The following is a 20,244-nucleotide window of genomic DNA, read 5'->3' on the forward strand; positions in this document are numbered from 1 at the left end:
CATGGAGTTTGAAATCTGCTTTTCCTGGAAAATAAAGTAGTGCCCCAAGTTAAGATGACTGCCAACTGCACAGTATTGTGAGACTTGAAGTTTCCCTTTCTTAGACTGTAAATATTAATAAGCAAATTTGGCAGCAAACATGCTTTCATATATGCCAAGTCTGACCACAGAATTACTGCTGGAAATGCTTGGGCTGCTTGGGTAAATGTATTTACTCGGAAAGACCCCAGTACTTCCAGTTACTTTCCTGTGGAAATAAATATTTCATATGAAAGCCCATTCCTTCCTTTAAATGTTGGTCTGTCACCTCTGATGCTGTCTGTTGAGAAAAGTGATATTAATTAATTTAATGAACTTGTTTCATTTGTGGTAGTTTCAGTGCAGCTACCCTGAGCTAATCTAGTTGGTACAAGGCATACAAGGGATTAACATGTGGTAATTGTCTCTGTCGTCCAGTATGCAGTACCACTCTTTGGGTTGGGCACCTGTCAAAGTTGGTGCACCAGGAAGAACTATCGGATACATTTGGTGAATATGGAGACATCGTGTCCATCGACTTGATCCCTCCGAGAGGCTGTGCATTTATATGTATGAATCGCCGACAAGATGCATACCGAGCTTTGCAGAGGCTAAAAAATCACAAGTTGCAGGGCAAAGCCATCACGGTGAGTAGGACCCATTTCTTCTCATGGTATGGTATGTCCAGCAGATAGAGTCCATGTGGTGGATATTTTTCACTACAAGTTATGATTGTAAGATAACTTGACAGTGATCATTGTTCTGAGAACTTTTTCTCTGCTTAATACATGTGCCATAATTCCCCAAATGAACAGCAAGATGTTTGTTTGAATTTATACTTCGTCACTCTTATTTGGACATCTTGTCCTTGGACTGAATTGTCGTAGTTTATGTTTTTTCAATTTTTCCACTATACATGATTCAGCTAACAGCTAAGCCTCTTCATCTTCTCAAAGGTTCTCTGCTTCTCACTTTCTTCTCGTGTTATTTCTCCTTTTTTCATGACATTTTTCTTGATGTATTATTCCCATCTTTAACTCAATCTTTCTTTTGCCCAGTCTCCAGCATAATTTGTAGATGTGTTTCTGTCAACATGTTGTAATGTGTTTTGCCACTGAAGACTCCGTTCGGATTGTTAATTGGTTTATTTAACCTACAAGCCTTGGCTACAATTAATTATAACACTGTTACGGGTTTACACAATTTACAAACCCTACACATTTATTCTGTCCACTCTGTCCTCAGTAGTGTACACGTATTCACAGTACGATACGGGAGCTATTCCAGTGTTACCTGTATTACACACTCCCAATTATTTCTCTTGTGAGCCGAGCATCTGCTTCTCACACTATCACTTATGATCACACGTTCCGGTATTCTTCTTTCTGCTACAACTGAACTTGGCAACTGTTCCAATTCAGCTGTCTCTGGCGGCGGCTACATTTCAACTCTTTTTGGCGCTGCTGATCACTCACTCACTTCTAACTACTGACTGACTCCCTGGCTAACTTGTAACTCACTGTTGAATAGTATTTGCTGCTCCTTATTTAGCCTCATTACGGACAACACAGAAAACAGTTATGTAATAGGCACCACTGTTGCGTAACGTCTTGTTTACCGACTGCCTAGGAACAGTCGTTGCACGGACTCCCCGTCGTGTTTACAAAGGCGTTGCTGGGCTGCGCTGGTGGGAGTTGTTTACGGCTACGTAGCAACTGCAGCATCCCGTGTTACGTCACCGCGGGGAAAGGGGTGTCTACTGAGCGTTGCACACTGATGGACGGAGTGGGGATATGTGACGTCACTCGCGAATCACAGAGTTCACGCAACCCCTACCTCCCGCTACGTCATCCACATCACAATATTTTATATTGTCACGTGTTGGGTATGTCATGCGACAGATAACTTTATGTGGGTCTCGGATTTAACAAATCTTTATTGGACACACACACCTTACAGTTGTTACCACTTGCAGTGTCACTTGACTTCTGGCCCAGTACTCCAATGCAGTGGCTTTCTGAAGACTGACTTCTTGCTGTCTTCTGTCTGTACTCTGATCTTCCAATATTCAATATTCTCCAGTATTCTAATACTCTAATATTCCATATGTGTCTTAAGCTCTGCTTATGTAGGTGTTCTGCGGACTGGATACCAGACACCATACTTCACTGTTTCGTTTCTACTGCCCGCTGTTACGTAACGGGCACAACGAACTCTCTCTAGTTCATTTCTGGGGAGACGCGTTCGTTGCTTCTGCATTGTCTAAGCGGCAGCTCCCTGTTCTTTGTGTTACCATGGAAGTGCCTATTCCAAACTAACGTGTTGGCAGTCCGTTGCCTTGGGAACACTCCTTCGCAACGGTCTGTTTGTATTCAATTTGTCACTGTTGGAACTCAACAATTTCCATTGTAGCTGTTGCGTGGCGATGGACGTAAGGTAACGCAACGCGTCACAATAAGCTTAGTGTAGGTGGTGCATTAGTTGTTGTTAGTAAGAACCTCTTCTCTCCTACATATGATAACAGAAACCTGTTCTTCTTGCAAAGTGTTTTATTTTAGAAAGCGTAGTCATTGGGCAAAATAATAGTCACATGTTCAGGAGAGAGTGACATCTACTCGGACTTGCTGGAGTGACGTGTTTATTTTGAGGTGTTAGATGTCCTGGCCATATGATGACGCTGCTGCTGCTCTGAAGTACTCTGAGAAGACTTGCCCCAGTGCTGCTGTGGCCACTGCGGATCCAATGCAGAATGCCACAGTGAGAAGCCCCTGATACGCTGCCAGAGTTATGGCACAGCCACGTGGTGGTGTATGTCCTACACGTTCCTACATGCCTCGATGGCTTTATTTCTTCCGTTACTTTTTGTTCATGCAGATGGCCTGGGCTCCTGGTAAAGGAGTGAAGGGGAAGGAGTGGAAGGACTACTGGGAAGTGGACTTTGGTGTGTCTTACATCCCTTGGGCAAAACTTACTCGGGAATCTGATTTGGATGCCTTGGAGGAAGGGGGCATGATTGATGAAGAAACTGTTCCAGAGTGGATTAAGAGTGAGTGTGGTTACAAGGATAGCGCATCTCACCTGCCCATGTTATGGGCAGTCACGTTATTTCACCTGTACACAAATTATAAAACATGACCGCACCAGAAATAAATATCCTTTACAGATATTTGGGGTAAAGTGTAAGTAAATCTTCTTAAACATGAAATGCAAAGCAACAATGAATATGTCCAAATTATTTTCTTTCTTAAGAAGTTGAGATTTAATATGCACATGCATCACTGATGTAGCAGGATATGGAGCTGGCCATTAGCTAGCTTACATGCACGTGTTAGTGATAGTGGAACGGCTGGCATCATGGTTACTGTTCCCACCATATGTTAGGTCATGCAGTGTGTTTCCCTTATTTAAGTTGTTTGGAAAGTGGCCATCAGGCCCAAGTGCAAATAGACCCCCAAAGAGCACAGAAAATGTTCTTACTAAGACCTGATATTTCTATTGGGTGATATGGCATATTTATTACAGCTGTGGACCAAACAGTATCCATTAAAAGTGCATTTCAAACTTATCGCATGGGAGTCAATAGAAAAATAGGGTTTGCATCATGGAATTTGACAATATGAATGCATGTTGAAGAGCACATCCCTTACATAACACAGTGGGTGTATTGCATTTATAGGAGGTGTTTTTAACCCTTTCCTCCTTTCATCATGCCCAGAGAAATCTTAAGAAAAGGATTGCATCTAAACATAAATAAAAATACATTGTGACACTCAACACAGGCATCTTGTATTGATGCATGTGGTTCACTTTCAGGCCACATGCAGCAACAGCAGCAGCAACAACAACAGGAGCAGCAGCAGCAGGGCTCTGTTCCATCCACTCCAGTGCTTGGTCCTGACCAGATAGGTCCTGCAGATATGGGAGTGGCAGCACCCCCTCCTGGCTTCATTCCTCTTCCTGAAGGTTTGCCTGTTCCTGCCACCACTTCAGTGGCGCAAGGCGTAGGAGTTGACACATCACAACCTCCTCCCCTTCGACCACCAGAGGGAGGATTACCTGCACCAGGACTACCAGGAATTCCAGCTGGAATGCCAGGAACAATAACAGGTGTACCACCACCTGGTGCATTGCCTATGGTATCACCCTTTGCTCTTCCCAGCGTACCTCGTAAGTTGCGCTTTGTGCTGAGGGAATTGTTTTATATCTTACTCTCTTGAAAGACATATATATCCTGGTTATACTTGTGTTTCCATGACATAGAGGCAGCTGTTGTAAGTAAAGACTTTATTTTGTTTTGGGATGGCAACGCTGTATGAGATTTAAGGTTTTCATGATAGTAAACATGCTGTATTCCTCTCCATCTTTCCTGAAGATGGTAGCAGCGAGCTCCTTCAGAATGGCAGTAACATTGCATCATAACTGAAAAGACAGCAATCTTTGATACCATGTTTACCAAAATTTTCAGAGAGATTGGCAGTCTCTGTTTTGCAGGTGAAAGAGACTTAACAGGGAGTGTGGTTCTCGTAATATTGAACAGAAACTGTGTGGAGTCTTAGGTTTTGAATGCTTGATCTGAAAGTGTGTGTAGACTAAGCAGAACTGTTATTACTTGGAAGACACGGGGTGGTGGTCACAGTGCCTTCAGCAACAAAGTTGCCAGCTCAGAGATTGTTAAATATCTCAATTCTTCATCCACAGAACATGAAAGACACATGGAAACTACTGTTGCCTGAGGTGTGACACCTTCAGATTGATATGTGGGTGTTAATGTTAATGGAGGAACCTGTTGCCATCTCCAGGAGGTTAAAGTGAGCCAAGCATGGAAGGAAGAGGTGCAGATATAGGGAGAGAGAAGGCTGAGGGTGAACTGATAAGCATAAGGAGAACAGTGAAGAATTTGGGCACTTAGAACGGTTGCTTTTCAAGGGAAGATTGACCGGGAGAAATAATGACTCTTCTGTGAACCAATAGGAGACAGATGGAAATGAGAAGAAATTGAATAAGGAAAGAGTGCTCTTGGAGAAGGTCATTTAAAGGATCACTTGTTTCCTTACACGCCTCTCTCCTGACTTCCGTTATTTCTTTCAGGACCATTACTCCTTCCATTCTCTCTGCCTGTAAAAAGCGACTTTAAGGACTCATTCTATGTACTATTGCCCTTACCCATTCTTTTGCTCAGAACCCAGGACCTGTCCTTTCTCATCCTTATATCTATATTATTTTTTATGTTCTCAGCTTACCCTTTTCTCCTGAAAATGAAGGTAGCAGGTTCCTTCAGAACATGGTAATGATCCGCTAGTCAAAGTACCTTCACAACTCAGAGGAAAGTAATGTAGGTAGAGAATAACTTGTTTGTGAATTCATGATGTGGAACAGAATGAAATACAAAAAGACATAATGTGTGTTCATGACGCTGCAAGTAACCAGCAGGTGAGAGGACTGCAATTCCTCTTTACTTCTTGAGACTTGCTAGAGTGATGCGTGGACTTTGAGGTGTTGTTAGGATATCCTAGCCTGGCGATACTATAGGTGTTCTCCTACACACATGTCTGGCCCATTCCTGATAGTGTTTGACTCCATTGTTGTGTTGGAAACAGCAGAAAACTAGGTGTAACATACAGGTCAAAAATGTTTTGCAAATCTGATAAGCAGACATATTTTGGTCACTAGATGATGGCAGATGTGTATCTTCTGGCGTTCTGCTGTGGCTCACACCACTAATTGTAAGATATAGTAATAGTGTTTGTAACATCCATAGACTGAACATAAAATAATTATGAAAATAATCTGAAAAAGGGATTGTTAAGGCTTGCCAGTTACGTTAATCTCAACTTCTATAAATGTGATTACCATTTCCTCTGTGCCGCATGTGGTTAAATAAGATCAGCACATTTCCACAAAACAGTTTTTATGCAAGAAGGGGGAGCTTTTTTGGTCACCACTGATAATCATGACCTTATTATTCAAGCCCTGATCTGATATATAAACTGGAATGATTGTGGAGGGAAATATGTTACCTTTAGCAAGTGTAGTCACCTTTGGGTAGCCACCCTCTTTATATGTGCATTGCAAGATCTGTGCCTTGTCTAGAAACATTCTGGCAGTGTGTTTCTTGTGAATATTAGACTGAACATACGGGTTCCCTAAAAGGCAAGTAATTTCTTAAATATCAGAGAACTGTTACTTTCTCCAGAAGAACTCTACTCTGTGGAGTTCGTGAAACTTTGAATATTTCTTTTATTTTGGCTTTCACTTCTTTTTTTTTTATGAAATTGACTGCATCTCTAAGGGAAGGGCACACCAAGAAAACTGGCAACCGCAATTTCTGAGAATTGTTATCAGCCCGAGTTGAACACATGTTACTGAATGCAGCAGCGCAAATTGAGGAAATGGCAACACAGTTTCCTTGGTGGGCCCTCACCCTAAAGGAGTCAAATTCTTATAAGAATTGTTTTTCTGTCTCTGTGCTTTAGTTCTTTCTGCCTCTCCTTCCTTTTTTATCTGATTCTTTCTGTACCCTGTTTCTCTTCCTTTGTTTCATATGTTAATTCCAGTAGTATGAGTGTTTTCAGATTGTTAGTGACTTGCTGATAGTTTTATTGTTTCTATTCATCTGGTCTCTTAGCTCCAATGGGCATGGCAATGGGCCATGGAATGATGCCCAATGTCCCAATCGGTGTTCCACCTCCAGCCATGCAGGGACTGCTGATGCCACCTACTGGACAGATGATGCATCAACAGATGATTGGTGGGGTACCTCAGCCTGTGAACTCTCCCTTCAATGCAGGCCGTGAGTATTCTTACGAACATGTGGAACCATCTGGCACAAATCATTGATAGCTTAATGCTTACTTCAGTAGTATGTGACCACTCTTTTCATTCTCTGTTTTATGTACTGAAAAGTTGCACTCCTCTTTCATATTAGCAGATTGGAATGTGATTATCAGCCTTGAGCCTGGCTTTCCTGATTTCAGCTTGTGTACTTTTTCTTTTGCAATCCCCTCAGACAAATTCTGTGATAGTGACTTAAAATATGAGTAAATTATGTGAGCACAAGTGGTAATGTGCTTACAGGTTGTAAGGCTTGAAGCTTTCATGGTGCCTGAAAGTGACAAAATCTCTGATGACCAGCTGTTTCACTTCAGAGCAGAAGTCCAGCATTTTAGAGACCTTTACTTCCTGCATTATCAGAGTAATTTCCTCCAAATTAACATGGCTATCACCCCGGAAGGTTTTGTCAGGACCTTACAGGTTGTTTACATGAGATGCTTGTTCCAGCTGGTGCCCCAGTGAGTATAATAACTGGGCCCCACCCCCACGGCCAGTTAAGTCAGATCCCTCTGCCTGCTCCTGCAGCCCCTCAGGATAAACCTAACACTGGACTTCCCCACACAGCACCACCTGTTGGAGTGCCACCTCCCACGTCTGAGGCCAGTCTTCCAGGGCTGAGTGAAGCAATGATGCGCGTCCCTTTTGGAGTTCCACCAGGGATGCATCCACAAGGTAAATAAATATGGCCGGAAGTATAGACACAAAAATGTGGTATATAAGCTGATTCAGTGTGTACCTCAAGGACCAGGCCTCTAATTGCCATGTGCCAGTGTAGTAGCATTGATGCGTTTCAAAACAGTTTCAGAATCAGGTGAATGCAGAGAGATAAAATACCATGCAGTGGCATGAAATCGTTAAAGAAGCTTTGTAGGAATCACTGACATTTTTTGTCAGCAAATGATTTTCTTTGCATCTACAGAAACCATGAAAAGCACAGAAAAAAAAAGAGCAGGATCGTGGACTGACTTAGCACATATAGATCATAGCAGTTTAAAGAATTTGCCCACCACATCATGAAGGTGTGTGGGGATGAAAGCCCCATATGTTCTGCACTAGTGTTTCTCAACTGCCGGGCCCTCATCTGGCCCGGACTGACAAAGGTTGAGAACCACTGTTCTAGACCTTAGTACCAGAGTGATGTGAGTGGTCATGTCTTTTTAAACTTGAAAGAACCCCATTTTATTTTACTCACTTTAAGATTTTTCATAATTTAACATTCGGTTCCAAGGATTTTAAATTGGCAATCCTAGTATCAAATTTCATTCATTTAAGTGTGATGCTCATATCTATTGCTTGCAGAAGAAACATTACATGGGGTTTTGATGCTATTGTCATCATTTTATGCTGTTCTTCATGAACAGAATTTAATTGAAGGGCTTGGAATGCACGAAGTATTTTTGCAGTAAATGTACATGTGGTTGCCACCCTCCAGTTTGCAAATTTTGGTGAGGCTCAGTAACTAAGTAGGTGAGTGGGGGGAGGTTTGAAAACAAGTTTTCTAGTTCTAGTATCCGACCTTCAAGTAGTATGTCAGAGTGATCATTGACATTAGCTGTGTCCTGTGACTTGGATTTGTGTGTTGTTTTCAGGTAATACAGTATTACACTATGTGACTTAAGAGCATGGTGTAATTAAAATTTGCTTAGTGGGGGGTGGAGTCCAACTGGGTCCACTCAGCATGGCAGCCATTAATTGGCCTATTGTAGGCCAATTGATGGAGAATTTGGTGGAATGAAGATTGTCAGGGGGAACCGAAGTACTCGGATAAAACCCACCCCATCACCACTTTGTCCACCACAAATCCCACTTGACCAGACCCGGGATCGAACCCGGGCTGCCACAGTGGGAAGCCAGTGACTAACAACTTGAGCTATGGCTTGGCTAAGAGCATGATGTATGTCAGACTTGCTGATTTTTCTATGGCAGTTATACATATGCTGATATATTGTTCATTGTTATTCCTCAGTCCGCAACATTCCCTTGCAAGTGAACGCTGATGATGGGAACATGGAGGTGGATATATCTCAGGGTGAACAACCAAAGACAACTGAGCAAACAGATGGAGTAGTGAGGTAAGTCTGTGGCTATTCTGATGCTGCTATGGTTCTGTACATTCTCTCGCTCCTTATAAAGCTATAGCTATCCCTGTTACAGGCCATGGAGGCCAACAGGGTTGTGAGACTTTGGGACTCCCACATTTTCTAGACAATTGGCTCACAGATATTGGTGAGGTTATCAGTCTTGCCCACCAGCCACCCTTTACTGCCCAGGAAGATTCCTGGTACTCATTTCTGTTAGAGGCTGAGTCGACCCCAGGGCCTTAGTGCAGCTGGACCTCATCAGGAATCAAACCTATGACCTTCCGGCTTATAACATGGTGCCCCAGTCGACTACGCTACCGCATGTCCAAAGAGTACTAAAGTGTCACTCATTATATATTTTAGGGATGTCTGACATTTTGATTGACAATTTTAATGCTACTGAGTATAGTTGTACCACCTGTTTTAATATTCAGAATCTGTGCATTCTATTCACGCTGTATGTATGGATTCCTTGTGATTGTCACACTAAACAGTGATTATGTCTCTAAACGGCAGTAATGAGTTGGTCTCTGTAAAGGAAGTACAGTCATCTCTTTATTGGGGGGAGGTGGAGTTTCAGGCATTAGAAGATTAAAATTTTTTGTAAGTTATGTGAATTTAAATTCAACTGCTTCTAAATTTGAAGGAATTTTTCCACGTACAGTTCTCCAAGTTCGAATGCAGTTTTAACCTGCTATGAATTCATATTTTGTGTGTTGTATACAGTATAACAACCAAATTAAATATAATAAAAGTCTGCAGTTTCAGGCTGTTTACCATTTCAGTGTAATAGACGGTTGAGAGTAATTTTAGATCCTCAGTCAGCTAATGTTTTCGTAGAGCTGTCAAAAGTGAAATATTGATAATTTATTCACTGTGCTGATGTAATTTGTTTGGGGCAGGTAAATAATTTGACATTTCTGTTTCTTCAGGATAAATGATCCAATGTTGGCAGCTTTGGGTGGAAGAGGAGCCCCACCATTTGGGCATCCACTTGTAGGACAGCCGATGCAGCAAGGTCTCCCTCCTCACCTAACCACTCTTCAACCTCCCCCTCTCCAGCAGCAGATGCAGCAACCCCCACCACTACAGCAGCAAGACCAGCAGCAGTCACAGATGCAATCGTCACAATCATCGCAACCTGCTGCAGCTGAGCAGTCACAGCAGAAGGACAGCTCCAGTAGCAAATTCAGTCAAGACCAGGACTCCTCTAGGGATGACAGTGAATTTGCAGAAAGAAATCGGAATCGTGAGCGGAGAGATCGGGAACGTGATCGAGATCGCGACCGGGACCGGGACCGTGATCGCGATCGTGATCGTGACAGGGAAAGAGACAGAGATCGCGATAAAGACAGGGACCGTGATCGAGGCAGAGATAGAGACAGGGATCGTGATCGCGATCGCGATCGTGACAGAGACAGGGAGAGGGACAGAGAAAGAAGTCGGTGGGGTGATCGTGATAGAGATCGTGATAAGGGCAGGGATCGGGACAGGGAACGTGATCGTGATCGTGACCGTGACAGGGAGAGAGAGAGAGACAGGGACCGGGACTGGAGAGAACCTCAGCATCACAATGAGGACAGGCAGCAGGTTCCTAGTCCATGGGCAGACCAGGTGCCACCTCAACAGCAGCAAGGGGAGAAGTCGGAGAAACCAAGTCTCCTGGAACGGCTGCGTAACCTGGCAAATGACGGACACACTGGTATCGATAGGGATGACAGCAGGTACAGTAATAGCATTGTACTTTCACCAAGGAATTGTCATAGTCTTCGTAGAGAAGAACTCATGTTATGAAATCACATCTACTTTATTTGGAGTAAATACAGGGCTACTATAAATGATTTATTCGTTTTTAAAACGCTATATTTTCCAAAGCATTACACAAACAAATATGATTGATATATAAAAAGAACCGTAAACTCACCAAGTTTTCTTCACACTCTACAAATGTTCTGTGTGTGCCCCTTGGGTCACACGACACACATCCAGGCAGTAGTCGAGCTTGTTCCACACATTTTGTAGCATCATCCTGTCAATGGTCATCACTGCAGCATCGATGCATTCCCTCAGCTCTACTAGTGTTCTTGGCAGTGGGGGTACGTAAACACGATCCTTAATATACCCCCAAAGGAAGAAGTCACAAGGCGTTAGATCAGGTGATCGGGGGGGCCAAGTGAACAAAGCTACGTCATCCTCACCAACGCCCAATCCAGCGATGCCGAAGTTCATTGTTTAGGTAGGGACGAACATTGCCGATACCATCGCAAAATGCTTTGTTTAAATGGCGGTTCTTTTCCGTACTCTCTTTTGAATGCACGTTGCACTGCTATAACAGACGAACATCTCGCATATTCAAACTCTTTTCTTGCTTTGTCGCCATTTGGTAAAGGCACTGAACTCGTGCTGCCAACTGGTGCACACAATAGAAACTTGGTGAGTTTATGGCCCTTTTTATATATCAGTCATATTTGTACATATAATACTTTGGAAAATATAGCGTTTTAAAAACGAATGAATCATTTATAGTTGCCCTGTATTAATATTTGAGAAGATACAGCAGGTTTATCTAGGTCTTTGCAGTCTTTCGTGGCTGATATTTAGACATATTATTTACAGGAGTGGGGTAGGTTAGTCGCTGGCTTCCTACCGCAGCAGCCTGGGTTCGAGCCCGGTTCTGGTCAAGTGGGATTTGTGGTGGACAAAGTGGCACTGGGGCAAGTTTTCTCCGAGTACTTCGGTTTCCCTGCCAATCTTCATTCCACCAAATTCTCCATCATAATCACCCGGTGCAGGTACAATAGGCCAATCAGTGGCTGACATGCTGAGTGGAGCTTGTTCCTCAAAACATCTCGGTAGGATGCACCTGTCACTGTAGTGCCCTTTGGAATGCCTTGAGTAAGGATTACGCCATTGCTGTCTCAAAACATGGCCACCATCATTTTTTCAGCACTGGTGCTTGCCCGAAATTTTTGGTGGCGCTTAGTCTGTGTGCTTCCATTGAGCTGACGGGCGCTTCGTTTCAGGATTGAAAAATGGCATCCATGTCTCATCCATTGTCACAATTGATGAAAAGAAAGTCCCATTCATGCCTTCATCACGTGTCAACATCGCCTGGCAAATTGCCGTTCGCGCAGCCTTGTGGTCGTCCGCCATCATTCGTGGCCATCACCTGGAGGACACTTTCCGCATTCACAGGTCTTCATGCAGGAATGTATGCACAGATCCCACAGAAATGCCAACATTGGAGGCGATGTTTTCCGCACTCAATCGGCAATTGTCCAAAACAACTTTCTCAACTTGCTCGACCATGTTGTCAGACCAGCTGGTGCAAGGCCGAGATTGTTTTGGTTCGTTGTCACACAACGTTCGGTCTTCTTTGAACTGTCACACCGACAAACACACATTTTTCACATTCATGACACCATCACCACATGTCTCAATCAACTGGCGATGAATTTCAATGGGTGTCGCACCACGCAAGTGGAGAAAACGAATGATTACTTGCTGTTCTTGTAACGAAAATGTCGCCATTTTAGGTATTGAACACACTCCTCACTCTCGCCACCACCACTAGAGTTCTGTGTGCTGTACAGTGCTACCATCTCTGTCACACATCCACAAAGCGTGCACACACATTTTAAACTAAACCACATGTGTCTCTCTGCTCCCAGTCCTGAGAAAAAGATTGGAGACCTTAGAACTTGAATTCCCCTCGTAGGATGGGCATTTGTGTGTTTTTAATTGTCTCAAAACCTGTAAGATTTGTTCTCTTTCTTTCTACACAACTTTTTGCTTGACCTCCCCCCAGTAAATATGTACTGGGTGGTATTTTGTGTATGCAGGAGTGCTTGTAAGGCCACATGTAAAATTCGTTCAGCAGTTCTTCTTGAGTTATTACATGCACACAGGTGGACACATAGATGTGTTTTTTTTTTCTTTTGTGTGTTATTAAATGATGCTTTCAGTATTGAGACTATGCAGCTTTGGAAAGGATTTGGAAGGAATCAGTTATGCCATAAAAGGCATTATCCTGGCATTTGCCTTGCAGTACATATACAGCCCATCTGCCCCCCATCCCCCTTAGTGTCATGAGAATCTCAGACTTCAAGTATTTGTATCATTTAAATCAGAACCACTGATATTTTGAATGATCTTGAAATAACATAACTTTCATTAAGGTGACATTTTGTAAAGTACATAACATGTCTATTTATGTGTAGTGTTTGGTATAATAGTGATGATAATCCGTAGAATTTCTTCTTCAAGGGTGTAGGCCATTGGACTGTTTCTGACCTCAAGAGAATATGTCATGCCATCCAGCCATAGGTTTTCCGATACCCATAGAATTTACACTTGTGAAATTAGTATGTAGATGGACCATAAACAGAATAAAAACACCAGTATCTCTGTTGCTCATGCATTGCAACCAATAGTGATGTGTCCTGCATCCCCATTGGTAGGCCTAAACACATAAGTACAGATATCATATGAAGAAATTGGTTTTGTGATAAAATTTACAAAGAGGCAAGGGTTGAAACTTTTGAAGTTTTGTATAAAACCTGTCATCTTTTTGGAACATATACCAGTAATTTGTGTCATTTTATTAATATTGGCAGCATGTCTGTTTAGAGGCACAAGTATTATAAAATATATAGGCCCATCTTTGTAGAACCCGTTCATCAGTTTTTGTTGTTTATCTTATGTTGCTATCGTTAGTAGATCAGACTGTACAGCATTGAATGTAGGATGAATATCAACTAATGAATTGGAAAGGATTTGGAAGGAAATGGACATTGTACTATCCCAGCTTTGCCTGAGTGCATGGAGGAATGTCTATACTGTCTTGAGTTCTGAAAGTGAATGATAGGAAAGCCAGTAGAAGCAACTCACACAGCTATTGGCTGAAGTGGTGCAAGGTGCAACTTCCTTCGGTGGCCAGACAGTAGTTTACTGCTGTAGTTTTACTGTTTACAAGATATACTGGAGCCTATTGTAATTTCAGTAGAAAATTATCATGGTTATCAGGACAATACCTAGTCACACTGTGGTCCACTCTACATTATAGCCCCAGAGGACACTTTGGAATATGACTTCACTGAATGTGCAAGGTATGTACTTGAGGCAGGAGAAACAGTTGGATTTGGGCCTATAGGAACATATCTGGCTTTAGCTGTACTAAATACTAAAAAGATAAAAGTTGTCCCTATGCTTAACTAAGCACTGTGCTGTGAAGAAGTGGGAGGTGAAGGTATAGATCCACTTTTTCTTGACCTTTGCACTAGTTGTAGGTTAGGGGTTTGCTTCACACCTCGGCCACTTTTCCCCTGGGGAAAGGCCCCCGGTACCCATTGGATAGGAAGCTGGGTGAGCCTCAGAGCCAATCTGTACGACATGGAGTAAAGAAAATATTTGACCCTGCCAGGACTCGAACTCCGACACCTCAGCCATCTAGCCCATAGCCAGTCACTATACTGACTGAGATGTCCTGGCTCCTGCTAAATGTAGTTAGAAAAAAAAAGTATAACTCTCCCTGTACCAAAAAAAAAGGTAAAGCTGTCCCTGTACCAGGCCATGAAGGCCCATAGGGTTGTGAGATGTTGAGGGTCCCACATTATCTAGACAATCGGCTCAAAAATGGTGGTAAGGTTGTCAGCCTTACGCGCCAGCTGCGCTTTACTCCCCAGAAAAAATATTTAATTAATTCCTGGTACTCATTTCTGTTAGAGGCACTATGCTACAAGCCAGAAGGGCGTGGGTTCGATTGCCAATGATGTCATTCAGTTTTTTTCAATTGACCTAAACCTTCTGCCCACACTATGGCCCTGGGGTCGACTCAGCCTCTAACAGAAATGAATACCAGGAATATTCTTGGGGGTAAAGGGCAGCCAGCGCATTGGGCTGACAACCTCGCCACCATCTATGAGCTGATTGTCTAGAACAAGGGTCTCCAAACTATGGCCCGCGATGTGATATTATCCGACCCGCAAAAGAATTGCGCAGAAATGTGCCAGTTGAACTAATTTTCCAATGAGTACTGGTAAAAAAAGATACTTGTTCATAGATTTCAACTGATGGTTGTAATACCTCTCAACTATTAGTATTTTTTCGTGGCGTCGACGATGAACTTAATGTCACACAGGAATTAGCGTCACTTCACAGCATGCATGGCACTACAACAGGAGATGATATCTTCAAAGAAATACAAAAAACACTAACAGAATATAATTTGGACTGGAACCGTCTGCAGTGCGTGACAGTTGATGGAAGAAAAAACATGTCTGGTATAAAAATTTGTTTGGTTGGCCAAATCACAAAAGCTTGTGAGGATGCAGGAATATCAAAGCCAATGTTTCTTCACTGTGTTATCCACCAACAAGCACTTTGTGGAAAACACATTGATATGAGCTCTGTTTTAAAAACTGTTATTTCTATCATTAATTTCATTCGCTGTCATGCACTTAACCATCGCCAGTTTCGGTCTTTTCTCGAGGAATGTGATTCCGAGCTTATTGACCTGACATTATACTGCAGTTCGATGGCTTAGCTGTGGAAAGGTTCTTTCACGCTTCTTTCAGCTCAGTAATGAAATTTATATATTTTTTACCGAGAAAAACCATCATGAACCACTTTTATCAGATACCAAGTGGCTTTGGAAATTAGCATTTTTTTCTGATCTGGTGAACCATATGAACAATTTGAATTTAAAGTTGCAGCCTGAAAATAACTTAGTCTGTGATTTATTTGAACTTATCAAGGCATTCAGAGCAAAGTTGATACTTCTGGAAAGCCAAGTGAAAAATTGTAACTTTGTTCATATGCTGTACTGTGCAGAGTTGCATAAAAAGGGTGAAGCAGAATTTCCTTCCTCATTTGCAAATTTAGTCATTTCAGATTTCAAAGAACAGTTTCGGAAGCGATTTGCTGATTTGGATGCCAGTGCTCAGGAAGTTAGATTGTTTGAAAATCTGTTTGACTGTGATGCTGCAGATGTGCCAAGTCAAATTCAAGGAAAGAAATTTGATCATATTTTATAAATTTCTGAACTCTGAGCAATTTCCAAATTTAAAGAAATTTGCTTGTAAATTTATCTCAATTTTTGGGGCAACATATCTGTGTGAACAAACTTTTTCCCAGATGAAGTACATCAAGTCGAAATACAGGGCAAATTTATCCTATGAACATTTAAAGTCACTACTTGTGATTAGCTTTTCAAAATTTGAACCTCAATTTAATCAGATTTTAAGAATGCAAAGAGTTCCATAATTCACATTAATTGTTTTATTATAATTTGTGAAGAAAATATGAGCATTTGCTGCTACTGTCGTCATTAATATATGATAATTTATTCTCACGTACTTTGTATTTAGTTTATTAAATTCTGTGCTTTCAAAAAACTCATATACCTAGAGTTATTAATTTTTCATTTTATCCGGCCCATTGAAAGTGCTGAATTACCTAATGTGGCCCACGTTTCGAAAAGTTTGGAGACCCCTGGTCTAGAAAATGTGGGAACCTTAACATCTCACAACCCTATGGGCCTCCATGGCGGGTTACAGGGATACCTTTACTTTTTACTTTACTTGTTTACTTCTCATTCTGGGGCGTGCCATAGCTGAAGCGTTTAGTTGCTGGCTTTTCACCGCGCCAGCCTGGGTTCGATCCTGGGTCTGGTCAAGTGGATTTGTGGTGGACAAAGTGGCACTGGGGAAGGTTTTCTCCAAGTACCTCAGTTTCCCCTGCCAATCTTCATTCCACAAATTGCTCCACAATCACCCTCACCTATCATCTGGAGCTGGTACAATAGGCCAGAAGTGGCCACAGTACAAGAGATTTAGTTCCACCCCACTAGCAATAAAAAAATATGTCTCATTGTGGAACAATGTGAGTTAGTTTACATTGGTGCAAGTTACAGCAGGGGAGTGGGTTTGAGTTCCCCTTCACCTTCTTGTGGCTTGCAAGATGAATGGAGGAGTGTGAGGTGTTACCTTATCTTCATGACTGGTGACACTATATTTCTCCTCCAACAAAGGTTATAATGCTGGTGTGATCTCAGAAACTTAACTATTTCACTGCTTTGTTCCCAAAGTACATGTGCATATTTTGTTTTAGAATGACTGACCTCAGTTCATTGTACTATGCAGATTATCTTACAGTCTTCTGTGATGTACCACAGTGTAGTTTGGTAGGCAGGTATATCAAGGGAACATGCTGCCTCAATCTTCAGGGTAGAAATAGTACTTCTGGTACATCAGTACTTATCTACTGAACCAGTGGTTCTCAACCTTTGTGAGACCGTGGCCTGATAAATCATTTTTTTTACAAGACAAGGCCGCAGCCTGGTGGTTGAGGAAGGCTGTACTAAATGATGTGGTGTCACATCCCGAAATACTGTCAAGTTAATGCTCACCACTGTGAGAACTCCATCTTGTAAAGTAGTTGAAATCTTTCTGAAAGATCATTTTCAGATCACTTTGTGTGTGTGTGGGGGGGGGGGGTTATATAGCATTCTTATCCTTATGCTTATGTGGCCTGTGTCTGAAGTGTGACTTACTGTTTGGAGTTTGGTTATGTCTATATATTGCGGTCACCATACTGTGGCAGTGTGTGACATGGCAGGATTGAGTGGACTGCCATACAGACCTCAGCAATTTGTATTGAGTCCGTGTCTTCACATGCTGTTTCTGTATTGTCCATTTTAATATTATCACACCGAGATCTCCCAAGAGGTCACTTTTCTGTGGGTTTTCAGACAAATTTTGTATACATTTCTCACCCCTCTTATGTAGTACAGCATACCCTGCCCATCCTATCCCCCTTGATTTGTCTGTATGATATTATGTGAAGAATACATTTTCCACTGTAATCTGTTACACTTGTAATTTTTGACACAGTCAAATGAAGGAAATTGGGATGGGGAAACAGAAACATGTTCAGAATTTGTTGAGGATATCTTGGAAAGCAGACAAACTGAGGAGCAGTTGTGAAAATAATATTTAGTTGATCTTATGAAAAATAAGTAGTAGGCGTTAAAATTGAAATTACCTAATGAGAAACGTTGTGATATATACAGATCATTTTCTAGGATAGTGATATCCAGTCAATTATAGGCTGAGCATGTGTTTTCACAAGGGAGACAAGATATGTACTAGTATATGAAATTTTCTTAGGGAAACCCTCTTATCAATTGGCCTCATGAAAGACTGAGGAAGTGACATGGCAACATGAGATGGATCTTAGGGAAACAGGTTGTGAGGACAGGAAGTGGATGGAACTGGCTCAGGATCGTGTCCTGTTGTGGGCTTTGTTATTAGTAGTGTTGAACCTTTGGGTTTTGCTACCAGAAATTTAGTTAATTAGTAAGATGGATCTTAGGGAAAGAAGTTGTGAGGATGGGAGGTGGATGGAACTGGCTCAGGATTGTGTCCTGTTGTGGGCTTTGTTATTAGTAGTGTTGAACCTTTGGGTTTTGCTACCAGAAATTTAGTTAATTAGTAAGATGGATCTTAGGGAAAGAAGTTGTGAGGATGGGAGGTGGATGGAACTGGCTCAGGATTGTTCAAACTGCAGTTGACGTAACTAACTCAGTACCACACACATGTCAGCAGTCCTGAGTTGGCAATGATTTTTAATCATTTCACTTCATATCTGCCTATCCCATTTCCCGAAGACTCACCATACTTTTATTGTGTCTTCATATTCCTCAAAGTCTGTTCTTTATTTTCAAGGGATTTCCTAATCAATTTATATATGTATATATTGTTTCCTCATCCATTTGCACCGTGATCACTTTGATTTAGCTACTTTGACAATAATGGGAGACTATCTTGCATCCAGATGTGTTCCTGAGCATCTACTTTTCTGGTCCATGTAATTTATTTTTTGTCAAAGGAAGATGTGTTTCACTGAGTGGGATGGCATAGCAGTAACTGTTAGGCTTGAATTCAGGAGGTACTTGTTTCAGATCATGGCTGGGGCACAGAAGTTGTGATTTGTGGTGTTTGTAGGTTTGCTGAGTCCCTCCAGTCAAATGCTGGGATAGTACCTCAATCAGGCCACAACTGGTTCCTTCTAAGTCCTTTCTGATCCACCACTTATCTGTAATCCTATCATTTAATCTTCTATAGCCTAGCTAGTGGCAGCATCATTAAATAACCCACAGGAAGTGAGACACGTTTATGCATGCAGCATGAGTGCTGTAGAGGAATATCATGTTTGTTTTCTGTTACAGAAGTTCATTTGGTGGCCGTGACCCTAGGCCGCCACCTCCATCACGCCGAGACAGAAGTTCCTCTGCAGAACGAAGCAGTGACAGAGAGGGATCTTCAGCAGGAGCAAATGCTCCGCCATCTTTATTGGATCTCCCTAAAATCCCCCCACCAGCAGTTCAGGAAGGTGGTTCTGATAGGAAACCTCATACAACCGATAGCCATCAGGGACCTCCTGGACCAAGGTTCCAGAGTCCAAGGGGGCCCCCTGGACCAGGTAAAATAATGATTTCTTGGAGTTTTAAACCATGAAAAAACAGTGCTTTATGCTCATGTTCAGCAGATCTTCATAGCAAATAATGTCTTATGCTTTGTAACATTTTGGATGAAATTCATATACAGAGTGTCTCAGGAAGAAGGGTTAGTATTCTGGAAGGTCATAGTATTAGCCATTCTAAGCAAAAAAGTGAATGTGTACATACGTCGCATTCCGAACAGTTTCCAAGATCTATTTTGCTGTGCAATGCCCTGTACAGATGAGCAACATGTGATGTTACACTTTTTTTGCTTGGAATGGCCGATACTCTGACATAGAATATTGACATTTCCTCCTGGGACATTCTGTTTTTACATGGACATGAATAAACAGTACTGAACTCCTGGCATACTGTATTTATATAAGATGATCCCCTTTGAAAGTGTTAAATTTTATGGAGAAAATTATTTTATTGCATGCCCAAAATAATTTAGCGGTTGGCAGTTACCAACGATCATGGTTGAGCAGATGGAACTCATTTATATTGTAACAGGTCCCAGGTTTGGATCTGAGTTCAGAGACTGGCTGTCATGGCTGATGTTTCTGTGGGTTAGTGCCTCCAGGCAGAGGCCTCAAATTAGGCCACGACTCCTCAGCCTTCCTTTCCAGTCCATTATACACTAATCAGATCTGGTCATCTGTTGATATATGAGCTGAGCATTTCAAAGCATCATTAATCCTTTGAGACTCAAGACTTCAGGAAGTTTTGTCTTGTTGTTGTTATCCTACAACTCCTATTCCTTCCTCAGCTGTTCATTTTTCTCGTCTGTTCGTCCTCGGTGCTGTTTCTTTC

General features: G+C 42.1%; 1 protein-coding gene across 1 annotated transcript in view; it reads left to right on the forward strand.

Annotated features, from left to right (window-relative positions):
- The window catches only part of LOC111865825 (SR-related and CTD-associated factor 4), a 34,987-nt gene that overhangs the window by 11,890 nt on the left and 2,853 nt on the right, over positions 1-20,244 (forward strand). The window contains exons 10-17 of the mRNA XM_023854161.2: positions 457-665; positions 2,893-3,064; positions 3,832-4,185; positions 6,644-6,808; positions 7,297-7,521; positions 8,816-8,921; positions 9,863-10,654; positions 19,159-19,412. Of these exons, the coding sequence (XP_023709929.1) occupies positions 457-665; positions 2,893-3,064; positions 3,832-4,185; positions 6,644-6,808; positions 7,297-7,521; positions 8,816-8,921; positions 9,863-10,654; positions 19,159-19,412 (2,277 nt within the window). The remainder of the gene's footprint in view (positions 1-456; positions 666-2,892; positions 3,065-3,831; positions 4,186-6,643; positions 6,809-7,296; positions 7,522-8,815; positions 8,922-9,862; positions 10,655-19,158; positions 19,413-20,244) is intronic.

This window comes from Cryptotermes secundus, unplaced genomic scaffold (assembly GCF_002891405.2).
Source record: "Cryptotermes secundus unplaced genomic scaffold, Csec_1.0 scaffold1051, whole genome shotgun sequence".
NCBI classification, from domain to species: Eukaryota; Metazoa; Arthropoda; class Insecta; order Blattodea; family Kalotermitidae; genus Cryptotermes; species Cryptotermes secundus.